Source organism: Balaenoptera borealis (assembly GCF_965194805.1).
Source record: "Balaenoptera borealis genome assembly, chromosome: 1".
NCBI classification, from domain to species: domain Eukaryota; kingdom Metazoa; phylum Chordata; class Mammalia; order Artiodactyla; family Balaenopteridae; genus Balaenoptera; species Balaenoptera borealis.
Genome location: NC_138860.1, coordinates 182,240,679 through 182,263,425, shown reverse-complemented (window position 1 = coordinate 182,263,425; position 22,747 = coordinate 182,240,679). Strand labels below are relative to the sequence as shown.

Sequence of the window (22,747 nt, the reverse complement as noted above, 5' to 3'; positions counted from 1 at the left end):
TTCCTCACCAGCTGAGCATGTATCATATATCAAGCCAGGTCTTGTGGGCAGTAGTTCTACCCAATCCACTTTATGAGCTGGTGCCTTCATTGGCTTTTAACCTGATTATTGGTCTTATTGGATTTTCATACTTAACTCACTTGTTTGCATGCTTTGGCTTGACTTTGACTGATTGCAGGAAGAAAGACACAGAATGATAGATACATTTCCAGACCTTCCCTGGAAAAATCAGTAACCTCTTCCTTTCTTCGTGTGCTTTAGCCCAGGTTCAAATTGAAGGAGATTTCCTGGCGTGTTCCTTCTCTATACTTGAGGAACAGCCCATGGACATGCTTTTGGGACTGGACATGCTGAAACGGCATCAGGTAATTAAGAGCTTCACTTTCTTTTTGCGTTGGCTTTTTGTGTGTTAAATGGTTATTCCATCATGGCTGTATATACTGCAAAACTAAGAAGCATGACTTCAAACCTGGAAAGGTCCTTAATTGGTGATGTTGTCATACAAGGTTTGAAATTCTGTATCAGTAGAAATAGAACCTTTTTGTGAAATCGTTCTGAATCTGTTGAATCTTGCCATCTGTTTTGAGACTATAATGGACAATTTGGTTCCCTTGTGTAATTTTTAGTTTCTGATTAGAACTCAAGTAATTTTTTAAAAACAATTTTTAAAAAATATTTATTTATTTGGCTGCTCTGGGTCTTAGTTGTGGCATGTGAGATCTTCGCTGCCAAGTGCAGGATCTTTTGATTGTGGCATGCGGGCTCTTAGTTGCGGCATGCGGGATCTGGTTCCCAGATCAGGGATTGAACCCAGGCCCCCTGCATTGGGAGTGCAGAGTCTTAACCACTGGACCACCAGGGAAGTGCCTCAAGTAATTTTTTGATGGGTTTGTAGGGAGATGTACATAATACACAATGATGATTTTACTGCGAGCCTAAGTTTAGTAAATCCTTAGTAGCTGGTCAAACAATACTTGGGGAGAAGAGCTTCGAGATTAAGGAAAAAGGTGTACATAAGATGTTGGGAATGGAAATGTTTATTTAGTACAGGGAGAATGATTTATAAATATTTTCATTTGCAGTGATTTTTATATTTCCATTCTGAAGCCTAATAATTTGTTTAAAGATTAAACTTCACTCATTGAAGAAGCAATTATTGTGCTCTTGGGTAGTAAAAATTTTCCCAACAAGGTTTCATATCTAGTCAACATTTTTATGTCACTAATATTCTTTTTTTTCTTTTTTTTAAATTGGAGTATAGTTGATTTACAATGTTGTGTTAGTTTCAGCTGTCTACTCTTTTTTAGATTCTCTTCCCATATAGGTCACTACAGAGTATTGAATAGAATTCCCTGTGCTATACAGTAGGTTCTTATTAGTTATCTAGCTTATCGATATATATATAGTAGTGTGTATATGTCAATCCCAATCTCCCAATTTATCCCTCCCACCCTTTTCCCCTTGGAAACCATGAGTTTGTTTTCTACATCTGTGACTCAGTTTCTGTTTTGTAAATAGGTTCATTTGTACCATTTTTTTTAGATTCCACATATACACAATATCATATATTTGTTTTTCTCTGTCTGACTTACTTCACTCAGTATGACAATCCCTAGGTCCATCCACATCACTGAAAATGGCAGTATTTCGTTCTTTTTTATGGCTGAGTAATATAAAAATATGGAACACTTCACGAATTTGCGTGTCATCCTTGCGCAGGGGCCATGCTAATCTCTGCATCGTTTCAGTTTTAGTATATGTGCTGCCTAAGCAAGCACACTAATACTCTTTTAAATGTTTAATGTTAAATTCCCATTGAAATATATTGCATTGATATTCAAATCCAGGTGCATAGTTTTAAGTAGAAGGAATGAGCGAATGCACATCTAAATAAAACCTGATTTATTAACTTGTTGCTAATCTCTCCCTATTTATTTATTTATTTATCGCTATTTTTAAGTCATGGTATAGACTAGCAGTCTCCAGCTTTACGGATTCAAAATATATGTGTGTAACTGTCCTATATTAAGTAATTATAAAAATATACTGAAAAAGAGGATAGCATAAGTATGAAATACAGAATACTGTTGTAGAGCTCGTCTTGTCCATACATCACTTTTGAGACCATTGGCATAGACTTTAAATATAAGCTGTACTTTATACACTAAGCAAAAAGCAAAAATGTAGACCTATATAAATGGTATGTCTCAGTTTTAGTTTTTAAAAAGTCACTGATATGTTTCTAAAAGGTGTGGCTGCTGATTATGGCGTGCAGTTTTCCAAATTTTGTACAATGAATATGTATTGCATTTGAATTCAGACATGAACAATTGCTGTGTTTGACAAAGAAGTGTAAACTGTATCCCATAAAGATCATTCTGCTATACAATTTAAATATTAAAAAAGATTCTAGGGGGCTTCCCTAGTGGCACAGTGGTTAAGAATCCACCTGCCAATGCAGGTGACCTGGGTTCGAGCCCTGGTCTGGGAAGATCCCACATGCTGCGTAGCAGCTAAGCCTGTGCGCCACAACTACTGAGCCCGTGCACAACTACTGAACCCATGTGCCACAACTACTGAAGCTCACGAGGCTAGAGCCTGAGCTCCGCAACAAGAGAAGCCACCGCAATGAGAAGCCCATGCACCGCAACGAACAGTAGCCTCCACTCGCCACAACTAGAGAAAGACGCGCACAGCAACGAAGACCCAATGCAGCCAAAAATAAGTAAATAAATTTATTTAAAAAAAAAAAAAGATTCTAGGGCTTCCCTGGTGGCACAGTGGTTAAGAATCCACCTGCCAATTCAGGGGACACAGGTTCGAGCCCTGGTCCGGGAAGATCCCACATGCCGCGGAGTAACTAAGCCTGTGCGCCACAGCTACTGAGCCCACGTGCCACAACTACTGGAGCCCGTGCTCCGCAACAAGAGAAGCCACTGCAATGAGAAAGAAGCCCATGCAACGCAACGAAGAGTAGCCCCTGCTTGCCACAACTAGAGAAAGTCAGTGCGCAGCAACGAAGACCCAAAGCAGCCAAAAACAAATAAATAAATTAAATTAAATTTTTAAATATATATATATAGATATAGATTCTAAATTAACAATGTCACATAGCTTAAAGTTTAAATACTTTTAGATAAAAGTGGTTTTTTGAGCCATCTCTGTCAGTGTTGCTCTTTGTGAATGGAGTTTTAAATTCAAGATCATAATTTTCCTGCATCGTGTTCTATCTGCTATCATCAGTGTTTGGTTTCTTTTTCTAAGTGTTCCATTGACCTCAAGAAAAATGTACTCGTGATCGGCACCACAGGCTCAAAGACCACCTTCCTTCCTGAGGGGGAGTTACCAGAGTGTGCCCGGTTGGCATATGGGGCCGGGCGAGAGGAAGTACGGCCAGAGGAGATTGCAGACCAAGAATTAGCAGAAGCCCTTCAAAAATCTGTAGAGGATGCAGGTATTTGGAGTGGCGAAGCTCTTAAATAATACTCGTTATTGGTGGGTGAGCCAGGGAAGTTGGAGCTTCAGAGGGGAATAGGGACCTTTCCAGTCGTAATCAGTCTCATCGTCCTGTTGTAGGTATGTTCCTTGCCTTCTTACTGCCTCCTCCCATCTCTAAATACAGTACAGAAAAACTCCCGTGTTTCAGTAGATCCAGAAATAGCAATCCATTGCTGTGTCCAAGATAGAGTGGGGAGTTCTTTGCTTAGGCACATTTTGGTAGGATTCCTAAAGAATCTTGTGTTTTTTTTTCTTGAAGAAAATTATAACAGTAAGCAGAAACTTCCTTTTGAGTTCAACATTTCCTGGAAATTTTCTTGTTCTTTTCTTAGGCCCATTTATTTTGGAGGATGACATTGTGTCTGTGACTTAGCAGCACTAAGCTTTTTAATACCTACTGAAAGTGCTGCCACCGAAATGAAGCTACCTAATACTTTTTTTTCCTAAGTCTCAGTTGTTGTAGCTTCTTTAATTCTAAAGATCAAACCAAGTTTTCTGGGTAAAATGGAGGGACACAGTTATGCCGAAATCCCACTTCTGTGGATAAATTTTCCCCATCTGTTACAGAACAGTGACTCTGGAATATATTTTCTAGAAGCTAAAGAGAATTAACTTTTAAGTTTGAGTTATTTTAAAGTCTTGAGCTGTAATTCTTCATTAGTGACTAATATCACACATTGCATTTGCTGATATAGTAAAATGTATTAGAGCTACAAGTTCAGGGAATAGCTTTCTCCTAAGGACAAAAAAGGTAAGAGCTTTAGCAATAAGCAGCCAGATTTTGCCAGTGTGTATCACCAGAGAACATCCAGTGGTCTAGCCTTGAGACTTTTTAGAATGAGCGTGAGTAGCAGATGGAGTTTCCAAGCTGGCTTTGTTCAGAATCTGCTCCACCACCACCTTTTGGCTCAGTTTTACATATCAAGTACAGTTTGGGTTGTGATTTAAGTATTTGGTAGGAAGGGGAGAATTTTGAACAACCAGACAGAGAAAGACTAATAAATTAATAGTTTTAACCTTACCCACAAGGCAAGCTTGAATGAGTTTGATATATCTACTTAGAAGGTTTTACTTTTTGTTTTGTTTAGTAACTTGTCAGCTTAGTCATAATACTACACATTAATAAAATGAGGATATGTTATCATTTTGTGAAACCTCTATTGTTCCCCCCACAGTTTTGGTGCTTTTACTGGAGAAACACTAGCTGACAGTAGCAGTGCTTTATAACCTACTAACAGTTACCCTCTTTGAGTAATTACTTTCTTTTAATAAAAAGTTGAAGAGATTAAAATAGAAACCACAGATGTTTTCAGCCATAGTGAAGGGGGCGTACCAGTTTTAAAGGATTAAAAGGAAGTGGCTCTTTACCCATGTGACCTTTTGTTACTGACAATATATGGCTCACACTAATTTTTGTAATGTTTAAATAGTGAGATAATTCTTCAACATCAGATTCTATTTGTTTGGAACATCATCTTCCCACTATTATCAAAATCACCTACCTCTAGACATAGTAGGTGAACATATTTTTGCTAAAAACTGTCTCTTTGGTGGATATTCTATAGCAGAATATCTTTATCTTTTCTATTGATCAAAAAATAATTCAAAAAAGTAATAATTCAGAGTATTTTAAAAAATAGACAAGGTAAGCCAGGATAAGTAATCAGGTTAGGTTTGTTCTTCTTCTAAAAATAAATCTCAACTGAAAAAGAAATTTTGAAAGTTTCTATAATATGTGTTCGCTCACCTTTACTCCATAGGATTTCCATATCATGTAATTCTGTCTATGGATCTACTTTTTTTCACCTATTTCACATGTTTGCCCATGAATTCTCTGTGTAGGTGTGTAAAATTAATTTCTTTCCAAGTTCTGTTGAAAATCTGTTGAAATTGACACATTGCTTTATGTATTGTGAGAGAATTAAAGCAACCAGCAAATCTTTTTGATGTCCAAACTACAGGAACATTCCCCCACTTTGACTCTGCCAGTTCCTGATCTTAAAGATGGCAAAGGAATGGAGACTATAACCCTGCATGCTGTGTGGTTTGCATTGTTAACCCGAGTTTGCTTGTCTGTTTCCTAATTCAAACAGAGCGTCAGAAGCCATGATGCATGTAGTGTGTGTGTACTGCAGCTGGAGTGGGCCCCAGACCAGGTATTTATAGACACCACGTTAAGCCTTCCACCCAGTCATCGTCTGTGGTCTGAAAGACTTCGTATCCGCAGCAGTTCTAGAATTTAGCTTCTGTCATTCACCATTTCACCTTGTTTAATCTGGTTACAACTAGCCTGTATGTGTATTTGTATGTTGGCATACATACATATCTAAGCATGGTTTCCTATTTAAAATTTTATCAGTCATTAGAACAGTTCGAGGGGGAAAAAAAGCCCAGCGATAGCAAATGACCATTGTGAATATCAAATCAAGAATATTAGCATCACAGCACTTTGTTGTTGGAGATGACTGTGTTATTAGGGATTTTATAAGTCCCTTTCTTCTGAAAAACTGAAAGTGTATTTTTCACATTACTGCACACAACTACCAGCATTATAGAGGGGCTGAAATTTTCATTCTGTTGAAGAAGAAATGGAAACAGGCCAGGTGACTTGGCCAGGGTCACAGAGTCAATAACATAGGCAGGACTGAAGTTTAACCTTCCAACAAGAGCTGAAACTTTGCTTTTCCCTCTCTCCCTACCCTGACAGTTTTCCACAGGAGGCTCTCTGCTTCCATATCCCTGTAGTGCAGATATGATAAGCGTCAGCCTGAGTGCACTGACCTATTAAAAGAAGGAAAAGTGGTCTTTTTAGACGATCAACCTAGGACTTTATAGGGGTTTGCAGGCTGGTTGTAATTAGATATATAGCATTTAATTGCTTCTTTCTTTCATTTTCCTTGTAAGGATGGGTTAAAGGCAGCCATCTTTAATTATTAATGTCCGTTGTCCTCATCCTCTTCTCCTGTCCTATAGTACTGACCCAGTCCTCCCCTACATTTAGGACTTAGGCCAGTGAAACTGACCATCTCAGCTACAGGAGGACTATATGCCGCTTTCATAGTGAGTACGGAGTACATTGAGGTCATGTTCACCTTCACCTCCCCCAGCTGTTATAACTGACGTACCGTTGCCAGAAGGCCATTACCTTTGCCCACCTCTGTGCTGCTAATAACATGGATATTTCACTACAGTGCATCTTTGTGTTCCCATTAACTCAAAATTGAACCTCTTTCAGAGTCAGCCTTAGAGATTGATAAATAAGACTAATAACTGTGTTTCTAGACTCTAATGAATATAGTTTGCACTGAGATACATGCTGTTTTCCTGTTTATCCCTAAACTATAAGATTATTTCACAAGAAGTCAGTAACTTCCTGACATAGTGCTTTATCTTTTCAAGCTGTTAACCTATGTTGGATTAGAATGATTTAGAGCCTTTTGAATCATAACTGCATTGCTTCATGACTTCTTAAGGTACAGTCAACATGAAGCATTTGAGTTGCATCTGTCCTAATAGTTTGTATTGTGATGTCATTTTTGTTACCAGCCTTTGACTTTTAATTAAAGATCTTGTAATAATTGCATAGAGGTCAGTTTTTAATTGAATTAGTGGCAAAAGGAGAGTTGGAACTGATGTTTAAAGATATCATGATGTTTACATTGAGGTGTGGTATTTAATCCTTCCATTTTTTATGAGTGGTCAGTAAGTTGCAGTGGATCTAAATTGTTATTGCTTATTGGAAAATTTATGAACTATATTCCTCCACTGCCCTCCCCTGCCCACATTTCCCTGCCCTTAAAGTACTTAAATATTCTTACTTAGTTGTTAATGTGATAAAGTAACTGATAATCCTTTTTAAAATTGAATTATTTGGTAAGATAATAATTGGGATTTAACCTGTTTGATCTTTAGCGCTTTTTTTTGTTCTGAGTCAAGCTCACATAGTTTTTGGAATGTTTGGATAGAAATAAATAGAATGTTTGCTCCTCTGTCTTCTGAAGGTCCCTGAGTAGTATCACACTCTTATTTCTCTTTATAATTCCTGCTCTGTCCCAGATATACCTGGTTTAGACTTCGCAGTGTTCACATTTGACACTCTGAAAGTGAGTTGGCACGAGAATCATTCTAGTACTGAAATCCTCAAGATTGAATTGTGCTTTTAAGAATCACCTGAGGAACTTACTGAAAATACACATTCCTGGGTTTATCCCAAGGATGGTATCCAGAATCTGCATGCTTAGGAAACATCCCAGGTGACTTTAGGGCAAGTGATAGAGAGAACACACTTGGAGAAACTATTCTAGAGTTCTGAACCCACTGAGAATAAAGATACATAAATGTCCTTCAGTCTTGAGCACTAACTCAGCCCTTATGTGGTACTTAAATAAAAATATTGAATTACAGTACACATATTTTGTTAAGAACATGCCTACCTCTTATCCTGATGCTATGATGTTAAATTGTCCACCATGATGAGAATGGTTCTTGTATAAAGTCTATAAATATAAGACAAACCCAAGCTTAAGGACCTGATTTTGTTGTGTCCTGTTTAGATTTGTGTTCTCTGATAATTTAGTGGCCTTTGTAACCTGCTAATTAATCTTTTTTCCTTTCACTGTTGTTCTATATAGAGAAAAGCGGTAAAGAAACTACCTCACTGGGAATGTCATCATTACCAACTTCAGATGGATTTAACCATCAAGCCCATCCTTCAGGACAGAGTCCTGAGATCGGTAATCCTTCAAGTCTTGCTCACTCTGTCTCTGCTTCCGTCTGCCCTATTGAGCCCAGCGACCCAGACAGCACTGAACCTAAAGCTCTGAAGGCTTTGAAGGCTTCAGCTGAATTCCAGGTAACCTCTGAAAAGAAAGAACATCTTCCTCTGCAGGATCTTTCTGATTGTGCTTCTTCAGCAGACAGTGCTCCAGCAGACCCGAGTCCAGCTATGCCTTTGCAGAATTCACTCGAAGAAGCCATTGTGGCAGATAATCTAGAGAAATCTGCTGAAGGAAGCACCCAGGGCCTCACATCTCATCTCCACACAAGACAGGAAGTTAGTTTATCTGTCACTAGGATGCAAGAACCACAGAGGCTAAAAGATGAAAAGGGTTGGCATCCAGAATATCAGGACCTGAGTCAAGCGAGTGGCCTTCAGCAGCATGAAGAACCAAGGAATGAACAGCATGAGGTTATACAACAGAATGCTCTACATGACCGAGAACATCTCTGTAACACAGGGGACCTTGAACTTCTTGGAGAAAGGCAACAGGATCAACAAAGAAGTATTGGTTCGGAAGCTACAATGAAAGGAGACAGGCTACAGCAGGCTGTGGACCTTTCGGGTACAGAGAAAAATATTCTACCTTCAGGATGCTTTGGCTGCTCAAGTTCAGAAACACTTATGGAAGTAGATATAGTTGAAGAGTCCCTAGCTGCTGTGCTTAATTCAGCAGGTGGTCAGAATACCAGTGTCAGGAACATCGGTGCATCTGATCTCACCTTAGATAATCCCCTGATGGAAGTAGAAACATCAAAATGTAACCCTTCCTCTGAAATTTTGAGTAATTCCATTTCCACTCAGGATTTACAGCTTCCAGAAAGTAATGTTGAAATGTCTGGAACAAGTAAAGAATACGGGAATTGCCCCTCCTCTTTAATAAGTCTCTGTGGCAGTTGTCAGCCATCTGTAGAGTCCACAGAGGAATCTTGCTCATCTGTAACGGCAGCCTTGAAGGAACTTCATGAACTTTTGGTCATTAGTAGTAAACCAGCTTCAGAAAACACATCGGAAGAAGTTATCTGTCAATCAGAGACAGTAACTGAGAGCCAAACAGGTATTAAGGACCTTTCTGAGAGATGGACCCAAAATGAGCATCTTACAGCTACCCAGGGTGAACACTGTTCACAGGTCTCCTTTCATCAGGCCGTATCTGTAACAGTGAAGACAGAAGAATTAACATACACTTCAACTGACGCTGGAGTAGAAGATGTAGAAAATACTAACTTCAGGGGTCCAGGTGATGGCGTATTAACTGATAAGGAAGGTGTCCCCAAGCCTAAGGAGTCAATAAATGAGAGCAGTTCTGTCACTGAAGCCTCAGCTGAAACGTCCAACCAACTACATTGCACCTTTGGTGTAGAAATTTCACCCGGACTTTTAGCAGGTGAGGAGGATGCACTCAGTCAGACTTCTGAGCAAACTGAGTCCTTGTCATCCAGTTTCACATTGGTTAAAGATTTGGGTCAGGGCACACAGAATCCAGTGACAGACAGGCCTGAGACTAGAGAAAATATCTGTTCTGAAGCTGCAGGGCCACTTCTAGAATTTGTACCACCTACCAGCCAGCCATCATCAAGTCCCTCCTTTCTTGCACCATTAATTTTTCCTGCTGCGGACATTAACCGGATTCTCCGTGCCGGCTTTACTTTGCAGGAAGCTCTTGGGGCTTTGCATCGAGTTGGTGGAAATGCAGACCTTGCACTTCTTGTTTTGCTAGCAAAGAACATTGTAGTTCCTACATAACCATGGAAAAGTGGGCTAGACCATACTCCATTCCCTTAAAAAAAAGCTATATATCTACACATACACACTCACCACATACACGTATATGTAGAAACCTGCAAGCAGAATGTTGAGCCAGATTTTTTTTAAAGATTTTTTTCGGCCAAAGTAATTTATGATCTCTTGTCTGATGAATTTGTCTATTTGTTAAAATTTGGGCCTTTTTAAATGTATTGGCAGTATGTGCATACAGAAGCTTTTTATTAACATTAAGATGATGTATTCTGGAATAAAATTGGTGGTTTTGTGTATAGCATACCATTTTAGAATGAGAGTGAATGCTTTAAAAAGCAGAAGCCGTGAGAAATCCCACCACCCATGCAGCTAAAAACAGATCAACTTCATAATTTGGCTGTTTCTGTGCTGTAGGCAAGGTATGGCTTGTTGACTCAATTTTTGGTTTACAAACTTGATTACATGGTTTGGTGTTTGGAATCATACTTAGTGCTTTATGTATTATGATTCGTCAGTTGTAACAGGAAATTGAAGAATATCTCCTAGAGTGGTATGTTTTTATTCGTGTGGTTAGGATTTGACATTTTAATGGGATGAGTTGGGAGGGTTTAAAACTTGGGCTGCTTTGTACATCACAGGCTGCTGCGTGGATTGCCAGATATCTTGGGTGGGATACTGTGAGAGAATTAACATTAGAGTGAACCATGGTGCTACCCAGATTTAAAAAAAGAGAGAAAAAACTGTAATTCCGTTTGCAAATGTCATGGTGATGTTTCAAGAACTGTGAGTGAAAAATAATGGCCTAAACACTGGAATTAACTAGTGACTGGGTTTGGTAGCGTCTCACTGATCACAACTCAACCCTTAATGACTAATGATGAACTTATGTTCGGCTAGTGGGTTGATTGCCAGCAATTTATTTCCTTTCCAAACTCATCTTCTTCTAGGAAGTTCTTCTAAAGCTCAGTTTGAGCTGTGATCTGAGTGAAATATTCAAGTGTGATAAATAACCCTGTCACTGGTTTATCTTGGTGCTTGGAATGGTCAGTGTATTTGGTGAGTGTCTTTCATGGCAGTGGAAATAGTAATTGGAGTTTCTGACTCAAGTGGCCTTGGTAGAGTTTTCCATCCCTTTCTTTCCTCAGGAGTTTCTTTTTTTAAGCAAGGTTCGTCATATTTGTGTTTACACATGTCAAGTTAGAGTGGGGCATAGTATATAGATGTATTTATTGTGGCCTTTTTTTATATGAGGACTAGCCCTTGGAAATCATTGTCCTGTGGGCCCCACTGTGCAATAATTCTACTGGGTAGATTTTAGATACTTTTTTTCGTGGAAAATAAACCCTCTTATGTACCTAGCAGGAATCTGAAATCTTGGTTTTATTGAAGAGAATTTTGAGAATGATAATTCCCTATTCCAGGTTATAATTTGCAATGTGTTTGATACAGAAGCTTCAAAAGGGTGATTTGTGAACTTTTAACTTTAAGTGATTTTTGTCTAAAGTCTTACTCTCTTTAAAAGCTTATTCTTTCTGTCAAAATTCACGTCATTGAGCACAATCAAAATGGAGGCTCATATCTCAGGAGTTCTAAAATTTTTGATTTGGGGGCACTTAGACATTTCTTTTACCCTATTCCATGTTCTTTCTTTTAGCTGTGAGGTTTGTATGTGTGTTAGGAGCCTGAGTGATACGATGGAAAGTTGCATAGATTTCTCATGACCCTCTGAAGTTAGGGAATGGTTGACAGAAAGAGTTGTAGCTTACTGTGTTCAGAAGGGCGCTCAGAACAAGTTAGCCAGATTGTCTTTAAAGTGTTCTTTTAGACAATCATGTGCTGTAGATCCTTTTGCCTGCCCTACACCAAAGATGTAAGATGCACTAGGAACCTGCTGATAGGATTTCTGTCAACTGACTCTTAGAGCTGTGACTGTAATTAAGTAGTGGTGCTATGATTGAAGCAAAATTTAGTAGCAATGCAATGGGCCCCTGATTTGCGTTATGGGTATGCTTGGGAATTTATTCTAAGCTTATAAATCTTCAGGGTCACAAAGTGGGATGAGTGTAGGGTTACAAAGTGGGGTGAGTCTATGACAGTAGACTCCTCCAAAAAGGCCTTCTTGTGTGAAGATGGGCCTCAGAGTTTTCTGTACTAGCAGTTCCTCTGGCTACTGTTCAGAGGCTTGGCCACTGAATTTTCACAATGTGGAGATTTGGGAGTCAGTCCCAGGTGGGATATAGAATATCAATCTGGAAAAGGTTTCGTTACGATAGCTTTTATTGTATGTATATGTATATTTATTTCTAGGAGAAAATTGGATAGGCCTATCGTTGTACATGTATTCTTACTTATTAGGAATACTTTGAGCTTAACCCACTTGCCAAATATCCTTGTCCTTTTTCATCATTTATCTTTCAACTTATAATTGCTTTTGATTTTTTAAATCTTCCTGTCCATCGTTTGTATGAAAGTAAAGTTGTTGACATTGTCAAGATTTTGAATCATTTTTAAATTTAGCAGTTGTAAAACACAAAAGGAATTCAGGAACATGACACTAGTGAACCTTCGTTTTCAATTTTTATTCAGAGTGCAGAAATTAGAGATTAACTTCTCCAAGAATAAGATAAAATCATTGTGAACTCCTCTGGTTGCCAACAGAACTGATAATGGCCAGCCGTAACCAGTAATGGGCTGCTTTACTGGATAGCTCCTTTGCCATAACCGGTAATGGACAGCCTTGTGGTCAGCAGGTACCTCCAAGGGTGGTATCTGTTTATCCACCAAAGAGAGGAGAAGATTTACCTGTATGACTTCTGCAGTTTCCCTTTGGTTGGTTCCTGTGTATAAGAATGTGCTTGGTAACCAGACAGCTATACCTAGGCTATAGATTTTGCCGTTGCAGCTGGTAAGAATTACTTCCACTCGTACCTCTTTAGGCATCCAGACATCAGCCAATAGCCTTCATCCCACAGTTTGGGTTTTAGCCATTAACATATAAAGATTACCAGTTGCAATGGGAACTACATAGATGGTGAGTGTGTATGAAAACTGTTCTGCCTTGCAGCCTACAGAACTTTCCAGAGCTCCTTGTCTCCATATATACTGAAGGGAGACACACACCTTGTATTTTTTTCCCAGAGCATTTCTCCAGTAAGAGAGTTACATGGAAAGATATATGAGACTTTGTGTCACTGATTCTATGATAACCAGCTAAGGTGGAATCTGCCTGTTTTTCCCTTAGCACAGCTTACTATCCCTAGTAAAAGCCATAAAAATTTAGTTGGTTTAACCATCAGTTCATGTGTATATATACATGTGTGATAGACAGATAATCCTACAGTTAATTTTACATAGATTAAAAAGCAAACAATTTTTATATCTACAGATGTAGTCTTCAGTTATGGTGGTTTTTATGTATATAAAAAACAGCCTTGCAAGTAACTGGCCAGAAGAGTTGCAGTACATTCTGATTTCCTTTTCCTATCTCTTTGCCACCTGCAGAGAGTATAAGCAGGATAATTGAACTGCTGCGTATTTCAAACTTGTTATCAGTGGTAACATATCATAAGAGAAGCTAACTGGATTATGCATTCTCTAGCACAGATACCAAAAAGCCAAATATCTCCTTTGAATTTGGTGACTTAGTGTCGTCCGCGGCTGAACTAGAAAGAGACAGAGTTCTCAAGAGTTCCCTTCCGAGAAGATGAATGTTAACTTAGTTCTGTGAAATAAAAATAGCTTTCTTTTTGAAAGATTTAAAAACGCCAATTCCTGTTAACAACAAAGTAAACGCAAAGCATGTCCTTGAGAACCAGAGATGTAAAATCATGGCTCAAATTCTCTACCTTTGTGGTCCCTTGGTAGATGTTACTAGGAGTTCACTGAGTAAATCAAAGAACTTAGGGGAGGAACCTTTGATATGCTTGATTTTCTCTTGTGCCTTAGTTTCTCCAAATAGCAGAGGCATGAAATTTGGGTGGGGAATAAAAGTGGAAGGAGGGGGGCAGCGGGGAAGTCTGAAAACAGCTCTCCTGGAGATAGGCATGCATGGAGTGGTCCTAAGGCTCACCTTTATTGTTGGTTGAGAATTGTCCTGCACCAAATCATTAGATTTCCCCAGGTAGAAGGATTATGACATGGCTTTTTTGTATCAGGTATACCCCAAAAAATGGTTTCTAAGTGTTTATTATGTTCTTTGTTGCACTGTCAGTATTGTGGTGAAGGCAGAGCAAAAGTTCAAGAAAATCTTATATTACAGGAAACGTTTACTCTCTTGAAGGCTATGCAGTTTGAATCTTTGAATAAGAGTTCATTATTCATTCAAACATTAAGTGCCTGTGTGCCAGGTACTGGTGAGCACTGGGGATACAGGAGTGACTAAAACAGACTGGAAGCTGCTCTTGTGAAGCTTTCAGTCTAGTAAAGAGACATGAAACAAATTTTAGCTTCAAGTGCAAGATCTATTTTTGCCTATCAGCATCATTTATTTTAAAAGTCATACTAGGATGATTTGGTTCAAATTCAGAGAAAACTGGGAAAATCAGGCTCAAAATGGAATTAGATGCTGTGAACCTAAAACTGCTCTAAAAAAAATATTTTTAAAAAAATGGACTCGGAGAAACCAACAAAAAATGTTCTAACATTTGGTAGAAGCACTTGAAGAGATCAAGGATTCAGAAATCAATGTGTACTGTTGGTGGAGGGGGAATTGGGCAGGATAGAAGTGCAAGTGCAAGTAAATGGAAGATGACCTAATATGCACCAGTGACAGTCAACTTTTCCTTCCATCAGGACCTCCTTCCATGCAGGGTAGAAATACGGAGTGTGCTGCGGCATCCTTCCCACTCCCCCTCTGAGCACGGCTGCTCTGGAATACTAACCATCTGGGCCAACAGGACTTAGCAGAGGATTCTGGAAGATTTGCTGTTTTAAAGCAGCTGAGTGCAAGATGTGAAAATAGGAATCAAGAGCAGAAAATGTAGCAAGCAGTGGTTCTGGGACTGGATGGTGGGCAAAATTTATTTACAAGAAGATTCAAGGCTCTACCAAATGTTTCTACAGGACAGCTCCATCAAAAGGACATTCTTTAACCCATTATTTAAAACATCACCACGTATATAGTAATCCTGAAGGATACAGGTAGAATTTCTGGACCTTAACTGCTAGTGACTTCTGAGGTTTACAGTTAGAAAACTCTCACAGGTTTATCTGTTATGTATTGGTGATTGGTAATCTAGACACTCTGGGGGCTGTGAAAGGTGAGAAGATATAGCAGATAAGTTTCAGAGCACAATCTTAGGGAATGAAAGCTACAGAGAAAATGGTGCAAAGGCATAGGAGTTAGAGGATATTTCTTTTACCTAAAAAAAGTTAAGCAAACTACAGAAGACTTGGGGTGGGGGTGTGGAATACAGAATTAGAATAATTTTTACAGAATTATATTTCTTTGAATACGTACCATAGGAAGGTTTTCATTAGCTGACTTGGGGAAGGGGCATGCTGGTATATTTTTTTCCTGGGAAGATGCATGACTAATAAATTATTTTGTTTACCATGAGTTTGTTTTACATACAACTTTGAATGATGCATCAGTGACTTAAAGAAAGGTAGACCTCTGTAATTTCCTATCAGAGGCAGTCACATCAGTTTGTTTCTAGATTCCTTTGGTCTGAGATTACCTGATGCTAATTAGACTTCTTTTTCTTTCCCTGAAGGCCCCACAGCTTTGAGTTTATGCTTCCCATCTGAGACCTTTCCCTCTGAATGATAATATTTCCATTCTCTATTCTCCTGATCATCCTTTCGAAATAGTTCTGGTGATATACTCAGATCAATGTATTCGCTTTTTTTTACTATGCGCTTACAATGAACATTGACTTGCCCATTTTTATTCAAAATTTTATTTCCATGGCAAGTTGGGCTAATGGGCTTTGCACTCAAGTAAGGTTTGTTTACCAGTTTTGTAGCCATATTTGGCAAATTTTAGCAAATAGAAACCCCTCTTTTCCCCTTTGTTCTTGCAATTGTACTTTTATTGCTTTCCTGATTTTTCTTTAAGCTTTGAGACTACTGCATCTTACAAGAACAACTAGGCAGGTTGGCAAAATAGGCTTGCCAATCAGTAGCTCTTTTACTCCCATAACGCTTTGGTTTTGAGAGTTGGGAAAACTCTGAGAACTTAAGGGAACCAAACTCAGGAATCCCACAGTTGGTTGCATTGTGCCATTGGTTTAGGGGCTAGACATAGGACCTCTCTGCAGCTGAGTGAACTAGGTGCGTTTGGGTTTGAGTTTTTGTCAGATAATGAAATGTAAGTCAGCCCTAAGTAATCAAAACACTTTATTTTATTTTTCTTTTTTTTAATAGGAACTTTCTGAAGAAAAAGTGATGTGTAAAACATTTGATATTTAAGACAATAAAGTTTTTATCATAAACTCTTGTTTGATCAGTTTCTTTTCAATTGAGATGGTTGGTTACTTTTGTCCTTGTCTCTGTCTCCCTGCCCTTTAAATAACTTATACCCAGGCACTGTGACTTGTGGCCATGAGCCTAAATGCCGGAAGAAGTGGGCATCTCCAAGCCATTAGTCACCTCCAGATAAACACTGCAGGAGGACATGGCCATCTGCTGATGTGAAATGTGTGCATTTGGTGACTGCACGAGCAGTAGATGCACAGCAATAGAAAGAACACTGGCGACAGGGTACTGGGGTTCAGACTAGTCCCTAGAGCTAGGCTGCTCGGGTGTGAATTCCAGCTTTGCCACTTGCTAGCTGTGTGACTTTGGGTAACTTCCCTAAACTTTCTGTGCCTCAGTTTCCCTGTCTATAAAATGGGGGACTATTGGGGTGGTCGTAGGGGTTTGTGAGTAAGTGGGAAACACCCTGGGATGTTAACTAGTGTGGAGTTACTGCTTTGTGCATGAGTTTGTGCTGTGGGGCCTTTATTTGAAAGGATTTCCAATGTACATGGATCAGCTTGTATATACAGGGAGTAGTTTGAACAAATCCCCCCGTGTTCTGTTATCTTTCCTTGCCTATATAAAAAGAATGCTGAGAGCAAAGCCTACTTCTAGTTGGAGGTAAGAAGTACCAATTATTTTACCATTGTTCAGATCTCAATCTTTTGGTAATCAGTTCACTTGAAATGAGATTTCTAGTACTTGTTAGAGTGGTAGGAAATTGTGAGACGTTAGTTATCGGTGGAAAGAATTCCGGGTCCTTGGCACAGAGAAAGGGGAATTCACTGCATCTTTATTTAAAAAAAAAAAAAAAAAAAAGGTTTAAAAAGTATCAGGGAAATAAATGCATTGGGGGGTTTATGGCAGGAATCTAGGTATCTACAGCTTGGAGGAGGAAAATTTAAGAAAAGGGTAGGATATACATTTAAAAATAGAAATACAGAGAAATGGGAAAAAAGTTCAAAAAAGAACATAGTTCTAAATTTCAGAATGTGAATTAAGCAGAACATATTGCCATCTTACATAAAAGTGCTAAACTGTCACCAGATACTGCTTCCCTGTTCAGAACTATTAGTGTTCTAATGGGATTAACCAACTAACTATACCAGTCCTTAACTATGGATTTTTGTCCTAAAGAAAAAAAAAAATTAGAGCTAGGGTGGCTAGGTTCCTCCTAGAAAGTTACTAAAAGCCAACATTTTCCCTTTTCGACTCCAGATACCTGAAGTTGAAGTTCCCTGAGCCAGAAATACTTCACTGCCCCAACCTGCTCCTCTGTGCCTTTCCCTGAGAAGTAAATGGCAACTTCACCCTTCCAGTTGTTCAGTCAAATCTTGACTCCTTTCTTTCATGGCTACGTCAACCCATCCTAAATCCTGTTGGCTCCACTTCAAAATATATTCGAAATCTGATCCTTTCTAGAACCGTGGTCAAGGCACCATCACCTCTCACCTGGGTTATCGCATTAAGTCTCCTTGCTCCTGCCCTTGTCTACATAATGTTCTAAGCACAACAGCCAGCATGATTCTGTTAAATCCGATCACACCTCTCCTTAAAACCCCTCAATGGGCCCCCATCTCACTCAGGGTGAAAGCCAAAGCCCTTATAATGCCTCCAAGACCCCTGTGTACCTCTCTGCCTTCACCTCCTGCCTGCCTCCCCCTCACTCACTAAGCCACCCTGAACTCCTTATTCCTCGAGTTCACCATGCTCTCTCTCTTCAGGGCCTTTGTATTTGCTATTTCCTTGGTCTGCAATGTTCTTTTCCCCCCCGAACAGCTTCATGGGTTTTTCTTTCACTTCCTTTAGGTCTTTACTCAAATACCACCTCAGTAAGGCCTTCTCTGTCTGCTTTATCTTTGTCACTTCCCTTCATTTTTCTGCTTAACACCTACACTACCTACCATACTCTGCATTTCACTTCTGTCTCTTAATTATTATCTTTCTCCCCCATTAAAATGTAAGCTCCATGAGAGTAGGGATTTATGTCTCCTTTTCACTGCTATCTCCCAGTGCTTAGAACTTTGCCTTGTGCATACTAGGCCCTCAGATATGTATTGAAGTAATAAATCTGTGAGCAGCGTTATGCTTACACAGTTTATCATCTCAAAGGCCCATAAGTAGAGTGACAAACGGCCTGAAACCCAGCCAGGTCACTGAGGTCAGTTTTCAGGTTTAGGGATTCTAGCCCAGGATGACTGTTGACCTTGAGTTTAACGTGGATTTTAAAAGACAGATGACAAAGAATTCCCTGGCTGTCCAGTGGTTAAGACTCGGCACTTTCACTGCCGTGGGCCTGGGTTCAATCGCTGGTCGGAGAATTAAGATCCTGCAAGCTGTGTGGTGCGGCCAAAGCATAATTTAAAAAAAAAAAAAAATTTTAAAAAGGCGGATGACATTCTGAGGTTAGTAAGTTTGCAGGCTTCCATGTGAGCTAGTACTTTTTATCAGACCCACATCTAAGACTAATTCGGGATGTTGGCAAACAGCACCTCTCTGCTAATGGTTATACAGACTTAGGCCATAATTCCTCATCCATTGTCTTCCTAGAATAGAAAAGGCCCAAATCAGATGTAAAGAGAAGCAGCCTTATATTTGGCTCTAGTTCTCTTTCTGTTCTTTTACTTCTAAGGCCAGCTAAAAATTTTTCTGCATCCCTATTGAATTAAAAATTAATCAGGGACTTCCCTGGTGGCGCAGTGGTTAAGAATCCGCCTGCCAATGCAGGGGACACGGTATCGAACCCTGGTCCAGGAAGATCCCACATGCGGTGGAGCAACTAAGCCTGTGTGCCACAACTACTAAGCATGTGCTCTGGAGCCCGTGAGCCACAACTACTGAGCCCACACGCCGCAACTACTGAAGCCCGCGCACCTAGAGCCCGTACTCCGCAACAAGAGAAGCCACCGCAATGAGAAGCCCACGCGCCGCAAAGTAGCCCCCGCTCGCCGCAACTAGAGAAAGCCCGCCGCAGCAACAAAGACCCAACGCAGCCAAAAAATAAATAAATTTATTAAAAAAAAATTAATCAGAAGATACTAACTCAATAAACATTGAGTATCATGTGCCAGACACTGAGTTGGTGCTGTGAATGCAGCATTGCATGAACTAAGCAAAGGTGCATATTCCTGTGAAGCTTATGTTCTAGCAGTCTCTCTGAAGACTGACAACAGACAAGAAAATGCAGAAAGTAGTACATTCTACAAGGAAAATTTAGTAGGTCGGTGTGCTATAAGGGATTAGAGGCTATTTAAATGTGGAGTAATGAAGGAGAAAGGTCTTCTGAGAAGCTAACATTTAAACTGAGACCTGGCTGGCTAGGCTCCTACCAGGTAAGGATTTGGGGTGCACTGTATCAGGCTAGGCTGAGGGAACAAAGAGGCCAAAAATTTCAATAATTTATTACAAAGTTTTTATCTTGCCTATGCTATATAGTCCAAGACAAGTGTTCCTCGTTGATAGGTCTCCTCCAGGCAGTATTCAGGGAACCAGCCTCTTCTCATTTTGTAAGTCTGACATCCCCTTTGCTTCATCCTGCCTGGTGGAAGAAGAGCCAGCATGGAGGAGGAATACCCACTGGCTTAACAGTCCAGCCTGGAAGTGGATCACTTTATTTCTGTTCACGTGCCGTTGGCGAGAACGTGATAATGTAGCCAGGCCTGCTGCAAAGAAGGCTGGGAAATACAGTCTAGCACTGCCTGGCCACAGAGCTGTCACTGTGGAGCGAGCAGATTTTGGTGAACGGCTAGAGGCTTCTGCCGCCCTGGGGAAGAGCTTTCCCAGCAGAGGCCCTCAGATGTGAACACAAGCTTGTTTAAGGAACAGAAGGTTGGTGGGAGCTGGCACAAACCAGCGGACAGATTAGGAGATGAGTCAGGCGGAGAGGCTGAACCAGATCAGCTCTGGCCTCGGAGGCCAGAGAAGAGTGTGGATGTCATTCCAGATGCTCTGACAGGAAGCTGTTGGAGCCTTTGAAGCAGGGAGGTTGAATGATATCCCAATTTTCACCAACCCGTCTTGCTGGCTGGACAATAAGGAGGAAGGAACTGGACGTTCAACATTTTAAAATAAAATCCCCTAGATTAAAGCTGCCTTGTTTTGGTTTCCCCAGTCCTGGAGTTACAGATTGTCGGCATTTGCAGGTGCCGGAGTTAAGGTGTGGGAACCTGGACCATTGCTGTTTTGTACAATCAGCCCCTCCTCCCTCCCCTTCTCAGATGCAGAGCAGCTTCACAAGGCTGATGGCCAAGGAAATATTTACTCCCTCCTCTGGAACTATAAATATATTTGCCTTGAGTTGGGGGGAGGGGAGGAATTAGTCCCTTAAACCATCCTCCACTTCCAATTATCTTTTTCTTTTTTTCTTTTTCTTTGGCTGCGTTGGGTCTTTGTTGCTGCGTGTGGGCTTTTTCTAGTTGTGGCTAGCGGGGGCTAGTCTTCATTGCGGTGCACGGGCTTCTCATTGCGGTGGCTTGTCTTTGTTGCAGAGCACGGGCTCTAGGCACGTGGGCTTCAGTAGTGGCAGCATTAGGGCTCAGTAGTTGTGGCTCACAGGCTCTAGAGCACAAGCTCAGTAGTTAGGGCGCACGGGTTTAGTTGTTCCGTGGCATGTGGGATCTTCCCGGACCAGGGATCGAACCTGTGTCCCCTGCATTGGCAGGCAGATTCTTAACCACCGTGCCACCAGGGAAGTCCTCCAATTATCTTTTAAGATGAAGTTGCCGGAATTTGTTCTTATTTTTTTCCTCTCTGTGGCAGTACACACCTTTGGAAAGAAGAGTAGAGGAGACCTGGTGGGCCAGGTCTGTGGTAGTTTTACGACCTTACCTGCCTTCCCTACTTCTTCCTTCATCTGATAGTGTTCAGCCGTAGGAGACTTAGGTGCGGACAATATTTAAAAAAAAAAAAAAAGATCATTTTTCCTGTGTCACTGGTTTGGAAACTAAGACAGATTTGTCCGAGGCCCTAGAGTGACTCAGTAGAGGATCTTGATGCCTCAGAGTCTCGTGCACTTTCCACATGATCAGCAAAGTCTTGTGCAATAAATGAATAGGTTTCAATTTTGAACTTAATGACTCCCAATACCCAGATTGATGGGCACTCTGTTTTTTTCTCTTTCTTTTTCTTGTTTATTTATTTATTTATTTAATTTTTGTCTGTGTTGGTTCTTTGGTGCTGTGCACAGGCTTTCTCTAGTTGCGGTGAGTGGGGGCTACTCTTCATTGCAGTGCACGGGCTTCTCACTGCGGTGGCTTCTCTTGTTGCAGAGCACGGGCTCTAGGCTCGCAGGCCTCAGTAGTTGCAGCACGCAGGCTCAGTAGTTGTGGTTCGCGGGCTCTAGAGTGCAGGCTCAGTAGTTGTGGCGCATGGGCTTAATTGCTCCACGGCATGTGGGACCTTCCCGGACCAGGGCTCAAACCTGTGTCCCCTGCATTGGCAGATTCTTAACCACTGCGCCACCAGGGAAGTCCCGTCTTTTTCTTGTTTTTGATAGGCGGGGATGGATTCCATATTTGAGCTCTGGGCCTGGGGCAATTATCTGCACATGAACACACACACTGGGCCCCCTCCCCTTCCCTGCAAGAAGTCTTGTGAGACTAAAATATATCTCACTTCTCCCACCCACTCACATACCTATGCAAACCTTAGGAATTTGCTAGGTAGTGAGACCGTAAGTTCCTCCTGAATGTTGTAAAAAGTTGAATCTGACCATCCCCCAATGCGTGAAGATAGAAACAACATGGCAGAAATGCCACCATCTTGCATCACACCTGTTAATCACAAGTGATAATAACACCTGTTGAAGCTGTCTTGTGCCCAAGCCATTTATAGGAAGGTGGTGACCAGCAGAAGACGCTGCCCAGAAGATGGCTTGCTATTAACAGCAGGGAGGAATCGCAAAGCTAGTTTGTTCCACTTTGGGTTGAATGGATTCTCAGAAACTGGAGTTGCATCAGATAAGTTGGGGCCTGTAGACACCCTGTCTGGGTGGAGTGGGAAGGGAGTGCACCAAAGCTGTTAGACCAACCGGTCATTCAAGCCGGCTTTCCTCCTGCTTGCCACAAACACCTTTGGACACCAGGCTATTTTTTCCGAATTCAAAGTAACGTGTCCTTTGCCTTCAGCCTTTTCTCTACCTGTCCAGTGACTGCAGCCTCAATCCCCACCTGTCCTTCTGCCCTCTGCCTGGCTCCACAGAGGCGGTTATCTCCTATTTGCCTGAACTCAGTAATATTATTAGTTTTTAAATTATTTATTTTGGCTGCGCCGGGT

The 22,747-nt window shown here is 40.7% G+C and overlaps 1 protein-coding gene across 13 annotated transcripts in view; it reads left to right on the top strand.

The window, feature by feature from the left end:
- The window catches only part of DDI2 (DNA damage inducible 1 homolog 2), a 42,708-nt gene extending 26,259 nt beyond the window's left edge, over positions 1 to 16,449 (top strand). For 5 of the 13 annotated variants that reach the window (XM_082381053.1, XM_082381050.1, XM_082381049.1 and 2 more), the window contains 3 exons: positions 262 to 365; positions 3,265 to 3,454; positions 8,130 to 16,449. In XM_082381053.1, the coding sequence (XP_082237179.1) occupies positions 262 to 365; positions 3,265 to 3,454; positions 8,130 to 10,021 (2,186 nt within the window). In that variant the 3' untranslated portion in view covers positions 10,022 to 16,449. The other 8 variants (XM_082381047.1, XM_082381046.1, XM_082381052.1 and 5 more) reach the window with 8 other exon arrangements.
- Positions 16,450 to 22,747: the final 6,298 nt, after the last annotated feature.